The sequence below is a fragment of the Macaca nemestrina genome, chromosome 4 (assembly GCF_043159975.1).
Source record: "Macaca nemestrina isolate mMacNem1 chromosome 4, mMacNem.hap1, whole genome shotgun sequence".
Classification (NCBI taxonomy): domain Eukaryota; kingdom Metazoa; phylum Chordata; class Mammalia; order Primates; family Cercopithecidae; genus Macaca; species Macaca nemestrina.
The window spans coordinates 114,914,036-114,935,975 of record NC_092128.1 but is presented as its reverse complement, the minus strand read 5'-3'; the positions used below and the strand labels follow the sequence as shown (position 1 = coordinate 114,935,975).

The window sequence follows — 21,940 nt, the reverse complement described above, 5'->3', positions numbered from 1 at the left end:
ATTTTAATTGATTGAGATGGAGTCTCACTCTGTCGCCCAAGCTGGAGTGCAGTGGTGTGATCTCAGCTTCTTGCAACACCTGCCTCACCAAGTTCAAGCCATTCTCCTGCTTTAGCCTCCCAAGCAGCTGGGATTACAGGCACGGACCACTACGCCTGGCTAATTTTTTTAATTCATTTTTTATTTTTAGTAGAGATGGGGTTTCACCATGTTGGCCAGGCTGGTCTCGAACTCCTGACCTCAGGTGATTTGACTGCCAAGGCCTCCCAAAGTGCAGGGATTACAGGCGTGAGCCACTGTGCCCCAGCCCTATCATTAATTTTTTTTTTTTTTTTTTCTTTAAGACAAGAGCTTCGCTCTGTTGCCCAGGCTGGAGTGTGGTGGTGCGATCTCAGTTCACTGCAACCTCTGCTTTCTGGGTTCAAGCAATTCTCCTGTCTTAGCCTCCTGAGTAGCTAGGATATCAGTGCACACCACCATGCCTGGCCAATTTTTGTATTTTTATTAGAGACAGGGTTTCACCATGTTGGTCAGGCTGGTCTCGAACTCCTGACCTCAGGTGATCCCTCTGCCTTGGCCTCCCAAAGTGCGGGCCTCCCAAAGTGCGGGGATTACAGGCGTGGGCCACCGCACCCAGTCTCATTAATTTTTTGAAATGCTGGCCAGGAGTGGTGGCTCATGCCTGTAATCCTAGCACTTTGGGAGGCTGAGGCGCATGGAGGCTCAAATTGAGCCTCCCAGGATGAAGGTGTTTCTGGCTCTCAGGGTGGGCAAGCTGGGAGGAGTTCAATTTTACCCCCCACCAGATGGTAATAATAATATTACTAGAGGACATTTATAGAGGGGTGTGTTTGTGCATCAACATATGTGTCTGTAATTCTCTTAACTACCCACCCGAGGTAGGCATCATTATCCTTCCCTTTTTACAGATGAGGGAACTGAGACACCTGCCCCAGGTTACAGACTTGGTCAAAGGTAGCAGGGGTTGGAGCCCACACAGCTCCATGGTTCCTAAACATGTCTCTTGTGGGGACTCCCTGACCCTCCTGGAAGGAGTAGAGTGTGTGTGCTAGGGGTGGTGGGTGAGACATAAGAGAGGGGCAAGGAGGAGCAGTTGTGGGGTGTGCTTGGACGAGGGGTATCCAGGGCCTTGGAGCTGCAGGTGGTGGCTGTTCCTCGGAGGCTCCCAACATGCTTGGGGGATGGGGAACCAGGACATCCCTGAAGCTTGGGCTGCAAATGTAGTGACCCCAGAAGGCACATGGCACAGAGCCCCCCTGGGACCCTTCCTGCCTTGGGTTTGTTGTACAGAACCAGGAGTAGCTTCTCACCTGTGTCCCCTGCCCACCTCTCTGACTGTGGTTCTCTGTCTCACTGCAGGGCCTGACATCAACCCAGCTCTGGCACTGGAGCAGAAGCTGGCTGAGGAGGCAGCAGCGGCAGCCATAGCGGCCTCCTACCCAAATCACCCCTCCCGAGTCTCCACAGCTGACAACATCTATGTCAACCACAGCTTTGAAGGTTCTATCAAAGGTGCTGGTGCCGTCAGCAACTTCTTGCCCAACAATGGGCGGCAGTTCTGATACAGCCAGAGGCCCCCTGTCTAGGCTCTATGGCCCTGAACCAAAGGGTTATGAGGGTCTTCCCTGTGACTGTCCCTTGACACATGCCCTTCTCAAATCCTAGGGGAGGCCGTTCCCATGAGACTACCTGTCACTGGAGGATGGCCTGCTCTTGAGGCATCCAAGCAGCACCACTGATGGCTCCTCTGCTCCCACAGTGGGTCCCCAGTTTCCAAGTCACCTAGGCCTTGGGCAGTGCCTCCTCCTTCTGGGCCTGGGTCTGGAAGTTGGCAGGAACAGACACACTCCATGTTTGTCCCACACTCACTCACTTTCCTAGGAGCCCACTTCTCATCCAACTTTTCCCTTCTCAGTTTCTCTGTCAAAAGTCTTAATTCTGTGTCAGTAAGTCTTTAACACGTACTAGTGTCCCTGAGAACACAGACAGTGACCACTGCCCTGGGTTGTGATATCACAGGAGGCCAGGGAGGGGCAAAGGCTCAGGCCAAGAGTCAACGCTGTGGGAGGCCGGTCAGTAGCCACTCCCTCCAGAGCGCACCTGCAGGTCTGCCATCTACGGCCCTTTCTGGCAAGAGAAGGGCCCAGGAAGGATGTTCCCATAAGCACCTTGGTCATGGATTAGCCCCTCCTGGAAAACGGTGTTGGGTTTGGTCTCCAGCTCCGACTCTTATTAAGGCTGTTGCTGCCAGTCAAGGCCACCCAGGATTCTGAAGGCTGGGAGCTCTTGGGGCTGGGCTGGTCCTCCCACCTTCACCTCAGGCCTGGAGCCCAGGCCTCAAACCAGCCCAATCCGAGCTCTTGGACAGCTCTCCAGAAGCATGAACTGCAGTTGAGATGAAGATCCTGGCTTGGTACTGTGCACATGGGTGTTTAATAAACATTTGTTGGCAGAAATGGTGTTTTATGTCACATGTCCTACCCTGGCTGCCTCTTGGCTTAAGATAATTTTTGTGAATGACACAAATAATATATGTGTGGGAGAGTGATTTGTGGAGATACTAGTGTGTTTTGTTCTATTTCTCCCCCCTCTTTTCAAGAAAGTAGTCAGGCCATTGTGTGCTCATGCTTTACAAGGGCCTTTGAGGAGTGGGAGTAATTTCCCTTCAAACTGGGAGGGCACAGAGCCTGAGAGTCAGTCAGGAGTAGGATGTGCAGCCCCTCCCTTTCTGGAACAGCCTGTGAGGTAGGCAACACCTGGAGGAGCTAGAGGAGAACCACGGTGCACTCAGGGAGGGAAAAACCCACTGTCCAAATGACCAGCTCCCAGGAGGGCCCCAGGCCAGGGCAGTGGGTAGAAATGTCAAGGAATATTCCAGATCCCCTCGAGTCTTTCTGCTCCCCGCTGGGTCCAGGCCTTCTTTGGCTGAGGGGCTGCTGTTGCTTTGAGGCTCAGAGGGACTGTTGGCATGTAAAGGGAAGACAAGCAAAAAGGGGTGGAAAGGAACTGGCGTTTCTGGAGCCTACTATCTACTCTCGGGTCCTCATAAGAGCCCCATGTGCCAGCATCAATAGCCCACCTTTGGGAGGGTTGCTGGCTGGCCATGATGGACAGGAGGTCTGGTGAAGGGACAGCTACCAGGGAATAGAGGCTGAGGAGAAATCGCACAAGTCACCCTGTTAAAAACTCCACAGGTGCAGAATAAACAGATAGATCTGAGGAACAAAATAGCTTTTGACAGCAGACATTTCAAATCAGAGGAAAGGGTAGACCCTTCAGTAAATGGCATGAGAGTAGTGAGCAAATTATTTGGATCAAAATAAAGTTATATTGATACCTCACACAATACACAAGATAAAAGTACAGACAGATTAAATAACTAAATACAAAAATGAAACTATACAACTATCAGAAGGAAACACAGAAGAGTATGTTATAATCTTGGGGTGGGAAAAGTTTCCAAACACAAAGTCCAGAAGCCATAAAGGTAAACACTAAGGTATTACCATATAATAATGGAAAACATCTGTAAACACACAAACAAAAAAATTAAAGAAAGTTGAAAGACACGGCCGGGCGCGGTGGCTCAAGCCTGTAATCCCAGCACTTTGGAAGACCGAGACGGGTGGATCACGAGGTCAGAAGATCGAGACCATCCTGGCTAACACGGTGAAACCCCGTCTCTACTAAAAAATACAAAAAACTAGCCGGGCGAGGTGGTGGGCGCCTGTAGTCCCAGCTACTCGGGAGGCTGAGGCAGGAGAATGGCGTGAACCCGGGAGGCGGGGCTTGCAGTGAGCTGAGATCCGGCCACTGCACTCCAGCCTGGGCGACAGAGCAAGACTCCGTCTCAAAAAAAAAAAAAAAAAAAAAAAAAAAAGAAAGTTGAAAGACACATATGAGCTCAGAAAAATAGTTGCAACGTATTTAACATCAAATAAAATCAAGAAAACACAGAGTGCCAGTAGCGCTCCTGCAAACATGGTGAACATTCCTAAAACTCACTGGACTTTCTGTAAGAAGTGTGGGAAGCACCAGCCCCACAGAGTGACACAGGATACATTTCCCTGTATGCCTAGGGAAAGCCATGTTATGACAGGAAGCAGAGGGGCTACAGTGGGGAGACTCAGCCAATTTTCCAGAAAAAGGCTAAAACTACAAAGAAGATTGTGTGAAGGCTTGAGTGCGTGGAGCCCAACTGCAGATCTAAGAGAATGCTGGCTATTAAGAGATACAAGCATTTTGAACTGGGAGGAGGTAAGAAGAGAAAGGGTCAAGCGACCCAGTTCCAAGTGTCATCTTTTGTTTTATTATGAAGACAATAAAATCTTGAGTTTATGTTAAAAAAAAAAATACATAAAGAGAGTCCAGGTATGGTGGCTCATGCCTGTAATCTCAGCACTTTGGGAGGCTGAGGCAGGATAACTGCTTGAGGCCAGGAGTTCAAGACCAGCCTAGGCAACATAGCGAGATACTGTCTCTACAAAAAGTTTAAAAGTTAGCCAGGCTAGCTACTTGGGAGGCTGAGGTGGGAGGATTGCTTGAGCACAAGAGTTTGAGGCTGAGGTCAGTTAAAATGGCACCACTGTACTCCAGCCTGAGTGAAAGAGTGAGCTTCTGTCTCAAAAAGAAAAAAAAAAAAGAATATACAAAGAAAGGCAGGAGTGGGGAGGGGTCTGGGTTATGTGGCTAACCCTCCCATTAGAAATAACAGAAATTCTAGCTAAAATAAATCTTAGCCGTGTGTGTGTGTGTGTATGTGCCTGTGTATGTGTCTGTGTGTGTGTATGATGCATACAAGTTTAGAGTGTTTTAACCTTCTTGATAAATTGAGATTTTTATAGTTTGAAATGACTCTAAAAAATCCCTCTTTATCTCTAGTATTTATTTTTGTCTGTTTGTTTAACAGATGGGGCTCTCACTATGTTGCCCAGGCTGGTCTTGAACACTTAGCCTCAAGGTATCCTCCTACCTCAGCCTCCCAAGTAGCTGGAATTACAGGTATGAGTCACCATGCTCAGTCCTATCTGTAGTATTTGTTCAACTGTATAACGTTATTTTATATGTGCGTGTGTATATCAGTTGAACAAATTTTATACTTAATAGTCAAACATTGAAACCCTTTCCCCTGAGATTGGGAATGAGACAAAGTTGACCACCTTTACCCACCATTGTACTGGAGGTCTTAGCCATTGTAATAAGGCAAGAAAAATAAATTAAGGTCACAGGCTGGGCACGGTGGCTCATGCCTGTAATCCCAGCACTTTGAGAGGCCGAGGCGGGAGGATCACGAGGTCAGGAGATCGAGACCACCCTCGCTAACAGGGTGAAACCCCATCTCTACTAAAAATACAAAAAAATTAGCTGGGCGTGGTGGCAGGCACCTGTAGTCCCAGCTACTCGGGAGGCTGAGGCAGGAGAATGGCGTGAACTCGGGAGGCGGAGCTTGCAGTGAGCCGAGATTGCACTACTGGACTCCAGCCTGGGCAACAGAGTGAGACTCTGTCTCAAAAAAAAAAAAAAAAAAAAAAAGGTTATAAGGGTTAGAAATAAGTAAAATTGACATCATTCACAGATACATAAATGTGTATAAAAAAGGTTCAGGCTAGGTGCAGTGGCTCATGCCTGTAATCCCAGCAATTTCTGAGGCCAAGGCAGGAGGATCACTTGAGGCCAGGAGTTCAAGACATAGCAAGACCCCACCTCCACAAAAACTTTTTTTAAAAAGATCCAAAAGAATCTATATATAAACTATTGGAATTACTCTAACAAAAGATGGTCAAGAAAACTATGAAAAATAACCAATTTGTAATTTAATTTGTGTAATATTCAGAGAAATTAACTGTCAAAAGAAATGGAGGAATATACCATGAACCGAGGGCTCTATACTACAGAGATGTCAATTCTCTTCAAATTAATTACTAGTTTCACCATAATTTCAATCATAACCCCAGAAAATTTTTATGGAAACTGATAAGCTGATTCAAAAATTCATATAGAACCACAAAAGATGAAAATTCACCAAGGCAATCTTGAAGAAAAACAAAGTCAGAGAACTTACACTACCAGAACTCAAGATATTATAAATATACAGAAATAAAGATAGTGAGATTTTGGCACAAGGAAGGACAAATAGAATAATGGAAAGAATACAAGGTCCAGAAACAGATGATATCCACAAGGACACAAGATTTATGATGGAGGAGGCATGCACAGCATTGGGTAAAGGAGGTTTTTCAATGCATGATGCTGACCTAGTTGGGTATCCATACAGAAAGAAATGAATCATGATCCTCCTCCCCAAGATACACAAAAATCAGTTTCTGATAGATTGTTGATCTAAATGTGAAAGATAAAATGATAGAATTCTAAAAGATAGCATAAGAGAGTATCCCCAAGACTGAAATAGGAGAAACTTTTCTTAAGAAACAAAAGCCTTACTTACAGAGAAAAAGATTGATAAATTGAACTGTATTGAAATTAAAAAAAAAACAAACCTGTTCAACAAAACACATCCTTAGGAGAGATAAAATTCAAACCATAGAGAGGAAAATATATTTGCACATATCTGAAATACGCGCATATCTGAGAAAGGGCTTATGTTTAGAATGTATAAACAAACTCCTACAACTCAGTAAGAAAAAGACAGACAACTGAAAGAAAAGCTAGGCTGGCTACTTAAACAAGCAAATGGCCAATACAAGTTCCTCAACTTTGTTAGTCACCAGAACAAGGCTGAGTAAAAGCACAGTGGGAGTTCTTCCTCTTCCCTTCCCTCACAATTTGGCCTACAGGCCATGGGGTAAGGTGGGGCCAGGCAGCACATGTGGGGTGTCAGAATCCAGGTGGTGTGGGGAGGGATTCCACTTTGGATCTGAGGGAGGACAGGAGGGCATTCCACACAGAATAGGAGCTACATAGGCCCAGTATGGGGCTAAGATGTCAGAACTGAGCTCTGATGTGCCTTTCTCCATGAGCAGAGGGGCTGAATGTGGGAGATGGAGGGTGGAGGAAAGGTTCAGAGCCATTTAGAGATGGCAATTCAGAGGAAATGGGAGGGCAGATAATCTCACTCCTCACAGTGAGGCAGAGTTTCCAAGCTGGTTTTGTCACTCCTCTGTTGGGCCCCTTTGGGTAATATATTTGACTTACCTTGGCTTTAGTTTCTTTTTTTTTTTTTTGACAGAGTCTCACTCTGTTGCCCAGGCTGGAGTGCACTGGTGTGATCTTGGCTCACTGCAACCTCTGCCTTCCAGGTTCGAGTGATTCTCCTGCCTCAGCCTCTTGAGTAGCTGCAACTACAGGCACCTGCCACCATGCCTGGCTAATTTTTGTATTTTTAAGAGAGACAGGGTTTTGCCATGTTGACCAGGCTGGTCTTGAACTCCTGACCTCAGGTGATACGCCTGCCTCAGCCTCCCAAATTGCTGGGATTACAGGTGTGAGCCACCATGCCCAGCCTGGGTTTGGTTTCTTTATCTGTAAAAACGGGGATAGTTTAGCTGGGCACAGTGATGCTGTAGTCCCAGCTACTCGAGAGGCTGAGATGGAAGGATCTCTTGAGCCTAAGAATCACAGGTCAGTCTGGGCAACATAGCAAGACCCCATCTGAGAAAAAAAAAATTAGTGGCTGAGCACAGTGGCTCACTCCAGCAATCCCAGAACTTTGGGAGGCTAAGGTGGGAAGACTGCTTGAGCCCAGGAGTTTGAAACCAGCCTGGGAAACACAGAGAGACCACAATCTCTGCATTAAAAAAAATTAGCTGGGTATGGTGGCACTCACCTGTTGTCCCAGCTGCTTGGGAGGGTGAGGTGGGAGGATCACTTGATCCCGGAAGTGGAGGCTGCAGACTGCAGTGAGCTGTGATTGTGCTACTATACTCCAGCCTGGGTCACAGAGTGAGACCCTGTCTCAAAAAAAAAAAAAAAAAAAAAAAAAAAAAAAAAAAAAAAGAAAAAGAAAGAAAAAGAAAAAGAAAAAATTAGGAAATTTTTCCCTGACTCCCCATAGATTTTTTTAAAGGATGAAATGAGATATTATATGTGAAAGCATCTAGTACTTGTGACATAGTACATGCTTACTAAGTGTTTCCACTTCACTTCTGCCTAAAACTCAGTTCAGTTCTTGATTTCCAGATACCTAACTGTGATAAGAGATGCAGCCAGAGGTACCTTAAGGATAACAATACCCCCCTCCATCCTGATACCTGATGTACTAAAGTCAGAAATTTTTTAAAGCCTTGTTCTTCCTTCAGTTTTAAGTTCAGTATACTGATGAACTATTGGTCACATTTCACAGTTTACTTTAAAAATAAACAGGCTTCCAAATTAACCTGCTTACATGGTTTGGCTGTGTCCCCACCCAGATCTCATCTTGAATTCCCACCTGTTGTGGGATGGACCCGGTTGGAGGTAATTGAATCACGGGCGCAGGTCCTTCCTGTGCTGTTCTCGTGATATCGAATAAGTCTCACGAGATCTGATGGTTTTAAAAAGAGGAGTTCCCTTGCACAAGCTCTCTCTCTTTGCCTGCTCCCATCCATGTAGGATGTGACTTGCTCTTCCTTGCCTTCCACCATGATTGTGAGGCTTCCCCAGCCACATGGAACTGTAACTCCAATTAAACCTCTTTCTCTTGTAAATTGCCCAGTCTAGGGTATGTCTTCATCAGCAGTGTGAAAACGGACTAATATATCTACCTTGGAAAGGCCTTGTGATCCATGGTGACATCTTGTCCCTAAGGTAAGAATCTTACCATGAGTTCCTCAAATTGTTGATGTACTGATTAACGTGTAACCCTCTAACACTGGGAAGAACGCTGATTTATTTCTGAATCATCAAGCTTTACTGATTGTCTTGCATGTAGACATTTTAGCCTGTATGTTGCATAGGTATCCAATAATTGTAACCTCTGTATTTTACCCTCCAATGAAAGAGGAAACAACTCCTGTATGAGTCGTCCCCTCCCTTCTCCTAAACTTTCCTATAAAAGCCTTCTACCTTGTAACAGACTGGAACATTCCTAACATTGTTAGTGTGTTTCCTAAGTGGATTCTCACATTTGGCTTCAAATAAACCTTGATCAAATTAGTTCTGCCTCAACAGCCTTAATTTCAGTCAATAGTACAAGCCTCTGTTTTTCTATTTAATCACTACTTTAAAGGTAACCTTTGGAAAATGTTTAGCCTGTTTACAAATGTAATTAATTGAACATATTTTAACTGCATTTATAAAGGTAATATTCTCCATTTTCTTTCTAAATACTCTATACATAAGAAAAAAAATCTTCCCATATACTTAACTCTTTTAAACCTAATAAATTAAATTTATGGAATATCATTAATATAAAGTTCTTATAGATGTTGTAACACTGCACATACATTTAGCAACATTTCAATTTAAAATCTTAAGCTTATATGAAATACCATTTTAAATTGGAGTTATACAATTCTTACACTAATAGACCAAATACTTTTAAATGTTACAAGCATATAAAACATGAAATATACAAAAATTTCCCCCATCACACAAATATTCTTACTAACGTTTTGCTTCTTTGAAACCTCTCTATACCCATTGTATTAGTCTGTTTTCATGCTGCTAATAAAGACATATCCAAGACTGGGTAATTTATAAAGGAAAGAGTTTTAATTGACTCATAGCTCAACAAGGCTGGGGAGGCCTCAGGAAACTTACAATCATGGCAGAAGGGGAAGCAAACATGCCCTACTTCATATGGCACCAGGGGAGAGAAGAATCAGTGCCCAGTGAAAGGGGAAGCCCCTTATAAAACCAGCAGATCTCCTGAGAACTAAATCATTATCAGGAGAACATGATGGGAGAAACCACTCTCATGATTCAATGATCTCCACCTGGTCCCTCCCACAACACATGGGGATTATGGGAACTGAAATTCAAGATGAGATTTGGGTAGGGACACAGCCAAACCCTATTACCCTTTTCCCTCCCTCCCTCCCTCCCTCCCTCCCTCCCTCCCTCCCTCCCTCTCTTTTTCTTCAGAGTCTCTCTGTCACCTAGGCTGGAGTGCAGTGGTGAAATATTGGCTCACTGCAACCTCTGCCTCCCAGGGTTAAGCTATCCTCCCACCTCAGCCTCCTGAGTAGCTGGTGGGACTACAGGCGTACGACACCACACCCAGCTGATTGTTTTGTATTTTTAGTGGAGATGGGGTTTCACCATGTTGTCCAGGCTGTCCATAACCATTTTTTAAGTGAGTTATAAATGGGGTTCATAGGTCATACCCCTCTCCTGAGGAAGACAATCATCATCTCAGATAACCAAGGTTGCCTATGCAGTAAGGAAGAAGTCAGTCATCATTCTGGGTAACTAAATGTACCTAAGACCAGAGACATCAGCTGAGAGTGAGACCTGGAGTCTCAGGCATCTGGAGTAGTTATCTCATTGCCAACTAAGCTTAAATGGTGAGTCAAAAGACCCAGAATACCCAACACAATATTGAAGGAAAATAAAGTCAGAGGACTAACACTATCTGACTTCTAGACTTACTATAAAGCTATAGTAATGAAGACAGGGAAAGAACTGGTGAAAGAACAGATAAATAGATCACTGTAACAGAATACAGAGTCTAGAAATAGACCCAAATAAATATAGTGAAGCAAAGGTAGACTTTTTTTTCTTTTTTTGAGACAGAGTCTCGCTCTCTCACCCAGGCTGGAGTGCAGTGGCACGATCTTGGTTCACTGGAACCTTTGCCTTCTGGGTTCAAGTGATTCTCATGCCTCAGCATAGCTGGGACTACAGGCCCGCAAATATGCCTGGCTAATTTTTGTATTTTTAGTAGAGATGGGGTTTCACCATGTTGGCTAGGCTGGTCTCAAACTCCTGACCTCAGGCGATCTGCCCGCCTTGGCTTCCCAAAGTGCTGGGATTACAGGTGTGAGCCACCACACCTAGCCAAAAGGTAGTCTTTTCAACAAATGATACAGGTACAACTGGACATCCATGTGCAAAAACATAAATCTAGACACAGACTTTGCACCCTTCACAAAATTAACTGAAAATGGATCATAGACTTCAATGTAAAATTCAAAACTATAAAACTCCTAAAAGATAACACAGGGTAAAACCTAGATGACCTTGGGTGTAGCGACCTTTTGATACAACACCAAAGGCATAATTCATGAAAGAAATAATTGATAAACTATAATTAACAAATTTTTTTAGCAGTAATAGAACGATGAGTGTATTTCATTGAAATTTAAAACTTCGGCCGGGCGCGGTGGCTCACGCCTGTAATCCCAGCACTTTGGGAGGCCGAGACGGGCGGATCACGAGGTCAGGAGATCGAGACCATCCTGGCTAACACGGTGAAACCCCGTCTCTACTAAAAAATACAAAAAACTAGCCGGGCGAGGTGGCGGGCGCCTGTAGTCCCAGCTACTCGGGAGGCTGAGGCAGGAGAATGGCGTGAACCCGGGAGGCGGAGCTTGCAGTGAGCTGAGATCCGGCCACCGCACTCCAGCCTGGGCGACAGAGCGAGACTCCGTCTCAAAAAAAAAAAAAAAAAAAAAAGAAATTTAAAACTTCTGCTCTGCAAAAGACAATGTCAACAAGGAGAAGACAATGGCCAGGTGCGGTGGCTCATGCCTTTAATCCTAGCACTTTGGAAGGCACAGGCGGGTGGATCACTTGAGGCCAGGAGTTTGAGACCAGCCTGGTTAACATGGTGAAAACCCGTCTCTACTGAAAATAGAAAAATTAGCTGGGTGCAGTGGTGCACACCTGTAATCCCAGCTACTTGAGAGGCTGATGCACAAGAATCATTTGAAACCAGGAGGTGGAGGTTGCAGTGAGCCGAAATTGCGCCACTGTACTCCAGCTTGGGCGACAGAGCGAGACTCTGTCTCAAAAAATATATAAATAAATAAGATTTTAAAAGGATGAGAAGACAAGCCACTTCTTGGGAGAAGATATTAGCGAAAGACACATCTGTGCTGGCTTCAGCAGCACACATACTAAAATTACAATGGTACAGAGAAGATTACCATGGTCTGTGCACAAGGATGACATGCACATTTGTGAAGTGCTTCAGATTGTAAAAAAGAAAAAGATCTATCCAATAAAGAACTTTTATTTAAAATCTAAATGGACTATCCAATACAAAAATAAGAAAACAAATAACTCAGTTAAAAACTTAGCCTTGCCAAAGAAGATGTACAGATGGCAAACAAGCATATGAAAAGATGCTACATGTCATATATCATCAGGGAAATGATAATTAAAACAATAAAGAGACATTACTACACATCTATTAGAACATCCAAAATCTGGAACACTGACAACACCAAATGCTGGGAGGGATGTGGAGAAGCAGCAACTCTCCTTCATTCCTGATAGGAATGCAAAATGGTACAGCCATTTTGGAAGACAGCTCTGCAGTTTCTTCTAAAACTAAATATATCTTACCATATGATCCAGCAATCACATTTCTTGGTATGTACCCAATGGAGTTGAAAACTTATGTCTACACAAAAACCAACACATGGATGTTTATGGCAGCTTTATTCATAATTGTCAAAACTTGGAAGTAACCAAGATGTCCTTCAGTAGGTGAATGGGTTAATCCACACAATGGAATATTATTCAGCATTAAAAAGAAATGAGCTATTAAGCTATGAAAAGACATGGGGGGCTAGGCGCGGTGGCTCACATCAGTAATCCTAGCACTTTGGGAGGCCGAGGTGGGCAGATCACAAGGTCAGGAGTTTGAGAACAGCCTGGCCAATATGGTGAAATCCTGTCTCTACTAAAAATACAAAAATTCACTGGGTGTGGTGGCAGGTGCCTGTATTCCCAGCTACTTGGATGACTGAGGCAGGAGAGTTGCTTGAACCCAGGAGGCAAAGGTTGTAGTGAGCCAAGATCATGCTATCGCACTCCAGCCTAGGCAACAAGAGCGAAACTCCATCTTGGAAAAAAAAAAAAAAAAAAAAGGAAAGAAAGAAAGAAAGACAGAAAGAAAAACAAAAGACACGGAGGAACTTCAAACATATACTACTAAGTGAAAAAAGCTAATCTAAAAAGTCTACATCTGTCTGATTCCAACTATATGACATTGTGTAAAAGACAAAGCTATAAAGACAATAAAATGATCAGTAGTCGCTATGGTTTGGGATTAGGGGAGTTCAATCAGCAGAGCACAAAAGATTTTTAGGGCAGGGAAACTACTCTATATGATATTATAATCATGGAGGCATATCATTGTACATCTGTCCAAACCCATAGAATGTACAACACCAGAGTAAGCCCTAATGTAAACTAAGGATTCTGGGTGATATTGTAGCAAATGTACCATTAGTTGTAACAAATGTACCATTTTGTTCATTCTGATGGGGAATGCTGAGAATGAGAGAGGCTATGCATGTGCGGAGGCAGGAGTGAGTATATGGGATATCTCTGTACCTTCTTCTCAATTTTGCAGCGAAACTGTAACTACTCTAAAAAAGTCTTTTAGAAAGCCCAGTAGTTTTTTGCTTCTCTTTATGGGTTGGTTTCCTTCTCTCAAGTAAAAAATGGGCTTCCTCCATGTAGCAGATGATAAGGATTCTCTCATCCCAGAGAAGAGAGTTCTTTCTCAATTATAGCCAGAAAAATCTCCAAGAAGGATTTAGATGGTCCTGGTTTGCTCCCTCCCATCCCTCTTCCTTTGGATCTCAGATCAGAAGTGACTTCTGGGATACTGCCCTGTTACCCATCTTGGTCAGGTCCCTGTTATGTGCTCCCACTATACCATATCCTACTCCCTCCTAGTCCCCATCACAGTTTGAAGACGACAATTCACTGGTGGGGTTACACGGCTCCCCCATGTCTGATTCCTCTTCTAAACTGTAAGCTATAGGAGGCAATGATTTTATCTTTTTGCTTACCATTGTGTTTCCAGCACCTAGCACCTGGCACACAGGCACATAATAAATATCCATTAAATAAATGACTGAAATAAACAGAGGGCTCTTTTGCTCTCATTACTCTGAAGAGCAATGATTACATAGCAGTGACAGCTTAGTGTATTCTCAGCAAATATTCTTTTGTTTTAAAACCATTTATTTCTCTGGCCAGGTGTGGTGGCTTACGCCTGTAATCCTAGCACTTTGGGAGGCTGAGGCAGGTGGATCACAAGGTCAGGAGATCAAGACCATCTTGGCTGACATGGCGAAACCCCGTCTCTATTAAAAATACAAAAAAATGAGCCAGACATGGTGGCGGGCACCCTGTAGTCCCAGCTACTTGGGAGGCTGAGGCAGGAGAATGGCATGAACCCAGGAGGTAGAGGTTGCAGTGAGCTGAGATTGCCCCACTGCACTCCAGCCTGGGCGACAGAGTGAGACTCCATCTCAAAAAAATTTATTTTTCTGATAATAAACACAACAGGCTGGGCACAGTGGCTCATACCTGTAATCCTGGTACTTTGGGAGGCCAAGGTGAGAGGGTTGCTTGAGTCCAGGAGTTCGAGATCAGCCTGGGCAACATTGTGAGACATCATCTCTATTTAAAAACAAACAAACAAACAAACAAACAAACAAACACTCCTCAAATCCCCATAAACTTATGATAGAATAATTGTAAGACAAAGAAAAGTACAGTTAAGAAAACAAAAAACAAAAATTACTTATATCTGTAACCCAGAGATAACCACTGTGTGTGTATGTACACAGTCTTTTTAGCCTTTCTTTTTTTTTTTTTTTTTTTTTTTTTTTTTGAGACGGAGTCTGGCTCTGTCACCCAGGCTGGAGTGCAGTGGCCGGATCTCAGCTCACTGCAAGCTCCGCCTCCCGGGTTCACGCCATTCTCCTGCCTCAGCCTCCCGAGTAGCTGGGACTACAGGCGCCCGCCACCTCGCCCGGCTAGTTTTTTGTATTTTTTAGTAGAGACGGGGTTTCACCGTGTTAGCCAGGATGGTCTTGATCTCCTGACCTCGTGATCCGCCCGTCTCGGCCTCCCAAAGTGCTGGGATTACAGGCGTGAGCCACCGCGCCCGGCCAAGCCATTAGCCTTTCAAAATATACATTCTGTCACTTATAGTTAACATTTTATTTTTATTGGTTTAAACATAGTATACCTTTTGCCACTTAGGTTTTTTTTTTTTTTTTCTTGAAGACAGGGTCTTGCTATTTTGCACAGACTGGTTTTGGACTGCTGGCCTCGAATAATCCTCTCACCTTGGCCTCCCAAAGTGCTAGGATTACAGGTGTGAACCACTGTGCCCAACCTAGTTTTAATGTATTTCACTTTACATTTAAAGTGAGTTTCATTTAAGCAGCATACAGTTGGGTCTTGCTTTTTTAGTCAATCAATCTCTTCTAATTGAAAGGTTTATTTACATTTAATGTTATTGTTATTTTAAATATATTTTCCATATTCAGAAGCAGCACTGTCATAGTCTGGCTTCCATTAAAAAGAAAACGTTTTCAGGTATTTCTTTGCTTTCACAAGGTGCTCCAGCCCCTTGTTTGTCTTCTGGGCCACCATCTCCACAGTCCAGTCTCTGATGTGGAGGGTGAGAGTGCCTTTTCCTTTTGACCCCAAAAGAGCTTTTCTGAGTAGGCTGTGATTATCAATATGGCTTTAAATCTGTAATTGGGTTATTGTTCTGCTTTTTCTGCCTGCTTTTGAATTTATTGAGTGGTTTGTATGATTCCACTTTATCTCCTTTGTTGCCTTATGTGACCACTCTGTTTTTTTAATTTTTATTTTTAGAGCTTTCTTTACAGTTTATAGATAATCTCTAACTTACCACAGTCTACCTTCAAATAAATTATATAACTTCACATGCAGTATACGAATCTTACAACTGTATCCTTTCACTCAATCCCTCTTGGCCTTTGTGTTACTTCCATACATTATAAACCTTAGGATGTTGGCCGGGCGCGGTGGCTCAAGCCTGTAATCCCAGCACTTTGGGAGGCCGAGACGGGCGGATCACGAGGTCAGGAGATCGAGACCATCCTGGCGAACACGGTGAAACCCCGTCTCTACTAAAAAAATACAAAAAACTAGCCGGGCGAGGTGGCAGGCGCCTGTAGTCCCAGCTACTCGGGAGGCTGAGGCAGGAGAATGGCGGGAACCCGGGAGGCGGAGCTTGCAGTGAGCTGAGATCCGGCCACTGCGCTCCAGCCCTGGCGACAGAGCGAGACTCCGTCTCAAAAATAAAAATAAAAATAAAAATAAAAATAAACCTTAGGATGTCATGTTATTAATTCTTTTGCTTTAAGCAGTCAAGTATATTTTAAAGAGATTTTCAAATTAATAAAAATGGTATTTCATATTTGCTCACTTAAAAAAATTTTCCAGTGCTCTGTATTTCATTGTGTAGATCAGAATTTTCATCTAATGTAATTTTCCTTCTCACTGAAAGACATTTAACTTGTTTTTTTTGTAGTTCAGGTCTACTAGTGATGACTTATTTCAACTTTCGTATGTCTGAGAAAGTCTATTTTTCATTCATTTTGGTAATATATTTTTGCTCAGGGCAGAATTCTAGGTTGACATTTTCTTTAAACATTTTACAGATGTTTCTACATTATCTTTTGACTCACATTGGTTTGAGAGGTCTGCTGTTATTCTTATATAATCCTTTGTACATAATTTATCTTTTTTCTCTGGCTACTTTTAAGATTTATCTTTATCAGTGCTTTTAAGCAATTTGACTATTATATTCCTTGGTGTAGTTTTATTTATGTTTCTTATTATTGGGGGTTCACTGAGCATCTTGGCTCATGGGTTTTTAATTTTAATTAATTTGGAAAAAGTTCAGCCATTGATTCTTCAAACATTTTTTCTGTTCCCCACCCCAGCCTTTAGGAACTCAGCTACATGTAAATTAGACAAGATGAAGTTGTCCCACAACTCACTGATGCGCTTTTTTTTTTTTTTTTTTTTTGAGTCCTTTTTATCTCTTTTTCAATTTAGGTGGTTTCTGTTGCTATTTTTTCAAGTTCAATAATACTTTATCTATTTATTTCTTTTTGTCTTTTTTTTTTCTTTTTATTTTTTTTGAGATGGAGTTTCACTCTTGTTGCCGAGGTTGGAGTGCAATGGCATGATCTCAGCTCACTGCAACCTCTGCCTCCCAGGTTCAAGTGACTCTCCTACTTCGGCCTCCCAAGTAGCTGGTACTACAGGGGTGTGCCACCATGCATGGCTAATTTTTGTATTTTTAGTAGAGACAGGGTTTCACCATGTTGGTCATGCTGGTCTTTAACTCCTGACCTCAAATGATCCTCCCGCCTTGGCCTCCCAAAGTGCTTGGATTACAGGTGTGGGCCACTGCTCCTGGCTGTATTTCTAATCTGTGGTACATCTCATCTGGTGTATTTTTCATCGAATACATCATATTTTCACTACTAAATGATTTCATTTTTTAAATGTCTTTTCTTTAGTTAACATGCTTGCTATGGTTGAAATGTGTCTCCCAAATTCATGTGCTGGAAATGTAAGCCCCAATGAAACAATGTTGGGAGGTAGGGCCTAATAAAAGATGATTGGATCATACGGGTAGAGCCCTCATTAATGAATTAATGTTATTACTACAGTGAGTTAGTTACCATAAAAGTGGGTTGTTATAAAGTGACGCTGGCCCCTGGTGCATCTATCTTGTGTACTCACTTGCCCCTTCTGCCTTTTGCTTTCTGCCAAGGGATGACTAAACAAGAAGGCCCTCAACAGATGCTGGCATCAAGTTCCTGAACTTTCCAGCCTCCAGAACCATGAGCTAAATAAAGGCCTGTTATTTATAGATCACCTGGTCTGTGGTATTGTTATGGCAACAGTAAACGGACTAAGATAGAAAATTGGCACTGAGAAGTGGGTCTATTGCTATAACAAATATCTGAAAACATAAAAGTAGCTTTGGAACTGGATAATGGGTAGAGACTGGAAGAATTTTGAGGAGCATGCTAGAAAGAGCCTGTATTGCCATAAATGGAGCATTAAGGGTGAAGTCTCAGAAGAGAAGAGATATAGGGAAAGTCAGAATCTTCTTAAAGATTACTTCAGTGGTCACGATTGTTGATAGAGATATGGACACAGTCTCTGATGTGGACAGTAAATGGCCTTTACTGTCTACATCTCTACCAACATTAACAGTAAATGGCCTTTACTGTCTATATCTCTACCAACATTAACAGTAAATGGCCTTTACTAGCAATATATCTACCAACATTATATTTAATATTGGTAGAGGCCATTCTGATGAGGTCTCAGACAGAAATGAGAAACAAGGTATTGGAAACTTGAATAAAGGGCAACTTTGTTATAAAGTAGTAATGGTGGAACTGTGTCCATGCCTGACGGCTTTATGGAAAGTGGAATTTGAATGACAAACTAGGATATCTGGTGGAAGAGATACCTAAGCAGTTAAGCATTCAGGCTGCTACATGGCCATTTTTAATCACATATAGTGAGATACAAGAACAAAGGAATGACTTAAAGACAGAATTTATAATTTAAAAAGAAGCAGAGTGAAAGATTTGGAAAATTTATAGCCTAGCCATGTAAAATATAAAAAGGTACATTTAGGAGACTGAACTCAGAGCGTGGCCCAGAGACTGCTTGCTGAAGAGATTAGCGTGAATGGAAGGGAGCCAGATGCTATTCACCAAGGCAATGGGAGAATGACCTCAAAGCTATTTCAGAGATTTTCGAGGCTGCCCCTCCCATCACAGGTCCAGAGCTCTAGGAGGGCAGAATGATTCTGGAGGACAGGCCTGGGGTAACGTCCATAGGCTCACTGCCCAGAGCTGCCTTGGAACTCTGCTCCCTGCATTCCAGTGCAGCATTCCTCAGCTGCCCCAGGCACAGCTCATGTGGGACCAGGTTGGTTTGGATTGCTGTTTTGGAGGGCACAAGCAGTAAGCCTTGGCAATGTCTACATGGTGCTAACTCTGCAGGGATGAGTGCATGGGTGGTGGGGTCATGGCAGCTTCCACTTAGTTTTCAAAAGATATATCAAACAGCTTGAGGCCCAGGAAGAAACTTATTGCAGGGGAAGAGCCACCACAGAGAGTCCCTACTAAGGCAATGCGTAGCAGGAATGTGTGGTCAGAGCTGTTACAGAGAGTTCCCACCAGGGCAGCACCTAGTAGAGCCCAAAACTCTAGAGCTACCCTTGTGTAACCTCAGCCTGGGAGAGCTGCAGTCATGAGACTCCAAACCAAGAGAAAGCCATGGGGACCTGGCTGCCTGAGGCCTTGGGGGCCCAATCCCCAAACCAGTGTGCCCAGGATTTAGAACATGGAGTCAAAGGAGATTATTCTCCAGCTTTAGGACTAAATACAGGTTTTTCTCTGCTGGGTTTTGGACTTACTTGGGGCCTGTTGCTGCCATATATTCCATTCTGCAATGTGTTGTATTCACTTCATAAATTCATACCCACGGATTCTCAGTAAATACATGTTGTATGTGAATAAAAACTATGGATCACTATTTATTCAGCCACCTATGGTTGGGCGTTTAACTCTAGCTTTTCACAATTATAAATAATGTTGTAATGAATGTCCTCCTATAAATAAATCCATACAGTCGCTTGAATATAGTTATAAGGTAAATTTCTCTTTCTTTTTTTTTTTTTTGAGATGGAGTTTCGCTATTGTTGCCCAGGCTGGTGTGCAATGGCATGATCTCGGCTCACCGCAACCTCTGCCTCCTGGGTTCAAGTGATTCTCCTGCCTCAGCCTCCTGAGTAGCTGGGATTACAGGCATGTGCCACCATGCCTGGCTAGTTTTGTATTTTTAGTAGAGATGGGGTTTCTCCATGTTGGTCAGGCTGGTCTCGAACTCCCAACCTTAAGTGATCTGCCCGCCTTGGCCTCCCAAAAGTGGTGGGATAACAGGCGTCAGTCACCGCGCCCAGCTGGTAAATTTCTAGTAGTGAAATTGCTTGGCCAATATCTATGTACATTTTGATTTTCAATTGTGTACTGGATTTCTTTTTCTTGCCTTTTCTGATCTGCTCTCCACCTTCTTCCAACCTACTTTCTTCCCTGGAAGGCTGATCCAGATGAAGAGGGTTAGCCTGTTCATCTTAACTTCTGGCTTCAAAATGGATGTGACCATTAGTCACTACCAGCAGAAAGTCAGAGGGCAAGGAGTTAGAGGTCAGGTGGGCTTCTCCACTAGCAACTATTCATCTTGATTTTATAAGCCTCTTTCTTCCAGGCCCTCCAGGCCCTCCAGGCCCAGGGGTGGGAACAGCTCTCTGCCGTTACTAGTCCCATGGTCCCATTCTATCTCATGTGAGGTTTCAAAAACCTTGCCCCTATCTTTGTAAATAGTCCCTTTTAAAAGCCCCCTTCAAACTACCCAGCTTGGGAGGGCCATCTGTTTCCTACCAAGATCCTGACTGATAAAGCGAGATTTTGCCAAACTGCCTTAAAAAATGTCTGTATATTCTTACACTTCCACCAGCAGTGTCTACAAGTGTCTGCTCCCCCACATCTTTTTATTATAGTGTATAATGAATCTTCTTAAAACATTACATTTTAATTATAAAATATTTATTAATAAAATGCAGAAATCCTTTAGATTTACAGAGGGCAATATTTGACATCCCCAACTTCGATCTCCTTTATTCTGTTTATTCTTTATTCTTATTTTTAGCTGAGGTATTTTGTTTCATTAAACCATAGTTTAGTTTCTTTTTTTCTTTTTTTTTTTTGGAGACAGTCTCACTCTGTTGCCCAGGCTGGATGGCAGTGGCATGATCTAGGCTCACTGCAACCTCCACCTCCCAGGTTCAAGCGATTCTCCAGCCTCAGTCTCCTGAGTAGCTGGGAGTACAGATGCGTGCCACCATGCCCCGCTAATTTTTGTATTTTTAGTAGAGACAGGGTTTTACTGTGTTGTCCAGGCTGGTCTCGAACTCCTGACCTCGTGATTCTCCCGCCTCAGCCTCCCAAAGTTCTGGGATTACAAGCGTGAGCTACCTCGCCGGCGGAATCTTGCTGTCTTATAGTAAGCTCATTAAAGAGATTTGCAAAAACGTAAAACTATGTTACTCCTCTCGCTGAGCTTTTATTGCTTTGAAGAACATTATTTTTTGCATAAAAGTATGTTAACATGTAATGTGTTTTATCGTCATTTAAAAATGGATATTTAAACATTTTCTAAGTTTTAATTTCGAATGTGGTAAATATTGATAAGTATAACCCATATCAACAAATGTTCTTTGGAGTGTTCAACAAATTTTAAGAGCATCAATGGTTCCTAAATCAAGAGTTTCAGAATCACTGTTCTAGGGCAATTTACCTGAGTTTGATTTTACTTACAATTCATTAAAGCGTAGACACTATGAAGACGTGTTAACCTGCATGTTTTATTCTAGAAGAGGTGCAAATCATTTATATCCACTATAAATGATAACCTATGGTTTTATCATCTTGTACAACACCAGCCAGCTTTGTATCCAACCTAATCTTACTCTAATGCTTTGTCAAAATGTTTAAAGTCCACTTCCTCAAAATGCTTTTGAACCACTTTGCCAGACACTAACAACATATACATACATGACGTATATATGCATATACATACTATACACACACACGTGCATATTTCACAACGATGGCATACGGATTCCCTATTCTGAATCTAGCTCTTTCCACTTGATATACGTGAACGCACTCACTCTTTTCTTCGTCGTCTTGACTTTCTTCTGATGCAACGCCCTGAGTTTAACTCACAGCTCTATTAATAAGAAACCCATAGATCCCACATATATGCATTTTCCCGTATCTGGCTCACTAACAAAAAGCTTACCGCAGCCCCAGCTTTAACCACAGGTTCCGAATACCCAGGCGGGAATTGAACACAGAAATAAGAAAGGCTCCACAGACAATGTGACAAAAATCCGAGCAGTCACGTGACACTGCACGCCCCATAATTTTTT

At 43.1% G+C, this 21,940-nt stretch overlaps 2 protein-coding genes, 1 long non-coding RNA gene, 1 other non-coding gene and 1 pseudogene across 7 annotated transcripts in view; 3 read left to right on the top strand and 2 right to left on the bottom strand.

Moving 5' to 3' along the window:
- LOC105494216 (NPC1 like intracellular cholesterol transporter 1) overlaps positions 1-2,477 on the top strand; it is a 27,731-nt gene extending 25,254 nt beyond the window's left edge. For all 3 annotated transcript variants that reach the window (XM_011762489.3, XM_011762491.3, XM_071095116.1), the window contains one exon: positions 1,381-2,477. In XM_011762489.3, coding sequence (XP_011760791.2) covers positions 1,381-1,583 — 203 coding nt within the window. In that variant the 3' untranslated portion in view covers positions 1,584-2,477. The remainder of the gene's footprint in view (positions 1-1,380) is intronic.
- Positions 1-21,940, bottom strand: part of LOC105494244 (oxoglutarate dehydrogenase) — a 467,517-nt gene that overhangs the window by 181,885 nt on the left and 263,692 nt on the right. The window lies entirely within an intron of this gene.
- The window catches only part of LOC139362856 (uncharacterized), a 24,301-nt gene extending 2,361 nt beyond the window's left edge, over positions 1-21,940 (bottom strand). The window contains exons 1-2 of one of the 2 annotated variants that reach the window (XR_011622341.1): positions 21,811-21,940; positions 14,452-14,544 (exon numbers count right to left, since the gene is read on the bottom strand). This is a non-coding gene — a long non-coding RNA (uncharacterized lncRNA). Of the gene's footprint in view, positions 1-1,710; positions 1,849-14,451; positions 14,545-21,810 lie in introns of those variants that run through there. The other variant, XR_011622342.1, reaches the window with a different exon arrangement.
- On the top strand, positions 4,003-4,337 carry LOC112428947 (large ribosomal subunit protein eL42-like; annotated as a pseudogene).
- Positions 11,994-12,100, top strand: LOC112425946 (U6 spliceosomal RNA). The gene has a single exon (XR_003021024.2). It is a non-coding gene; the product is annotated as a U6 spliceosomal RNA (small nuclear RNA).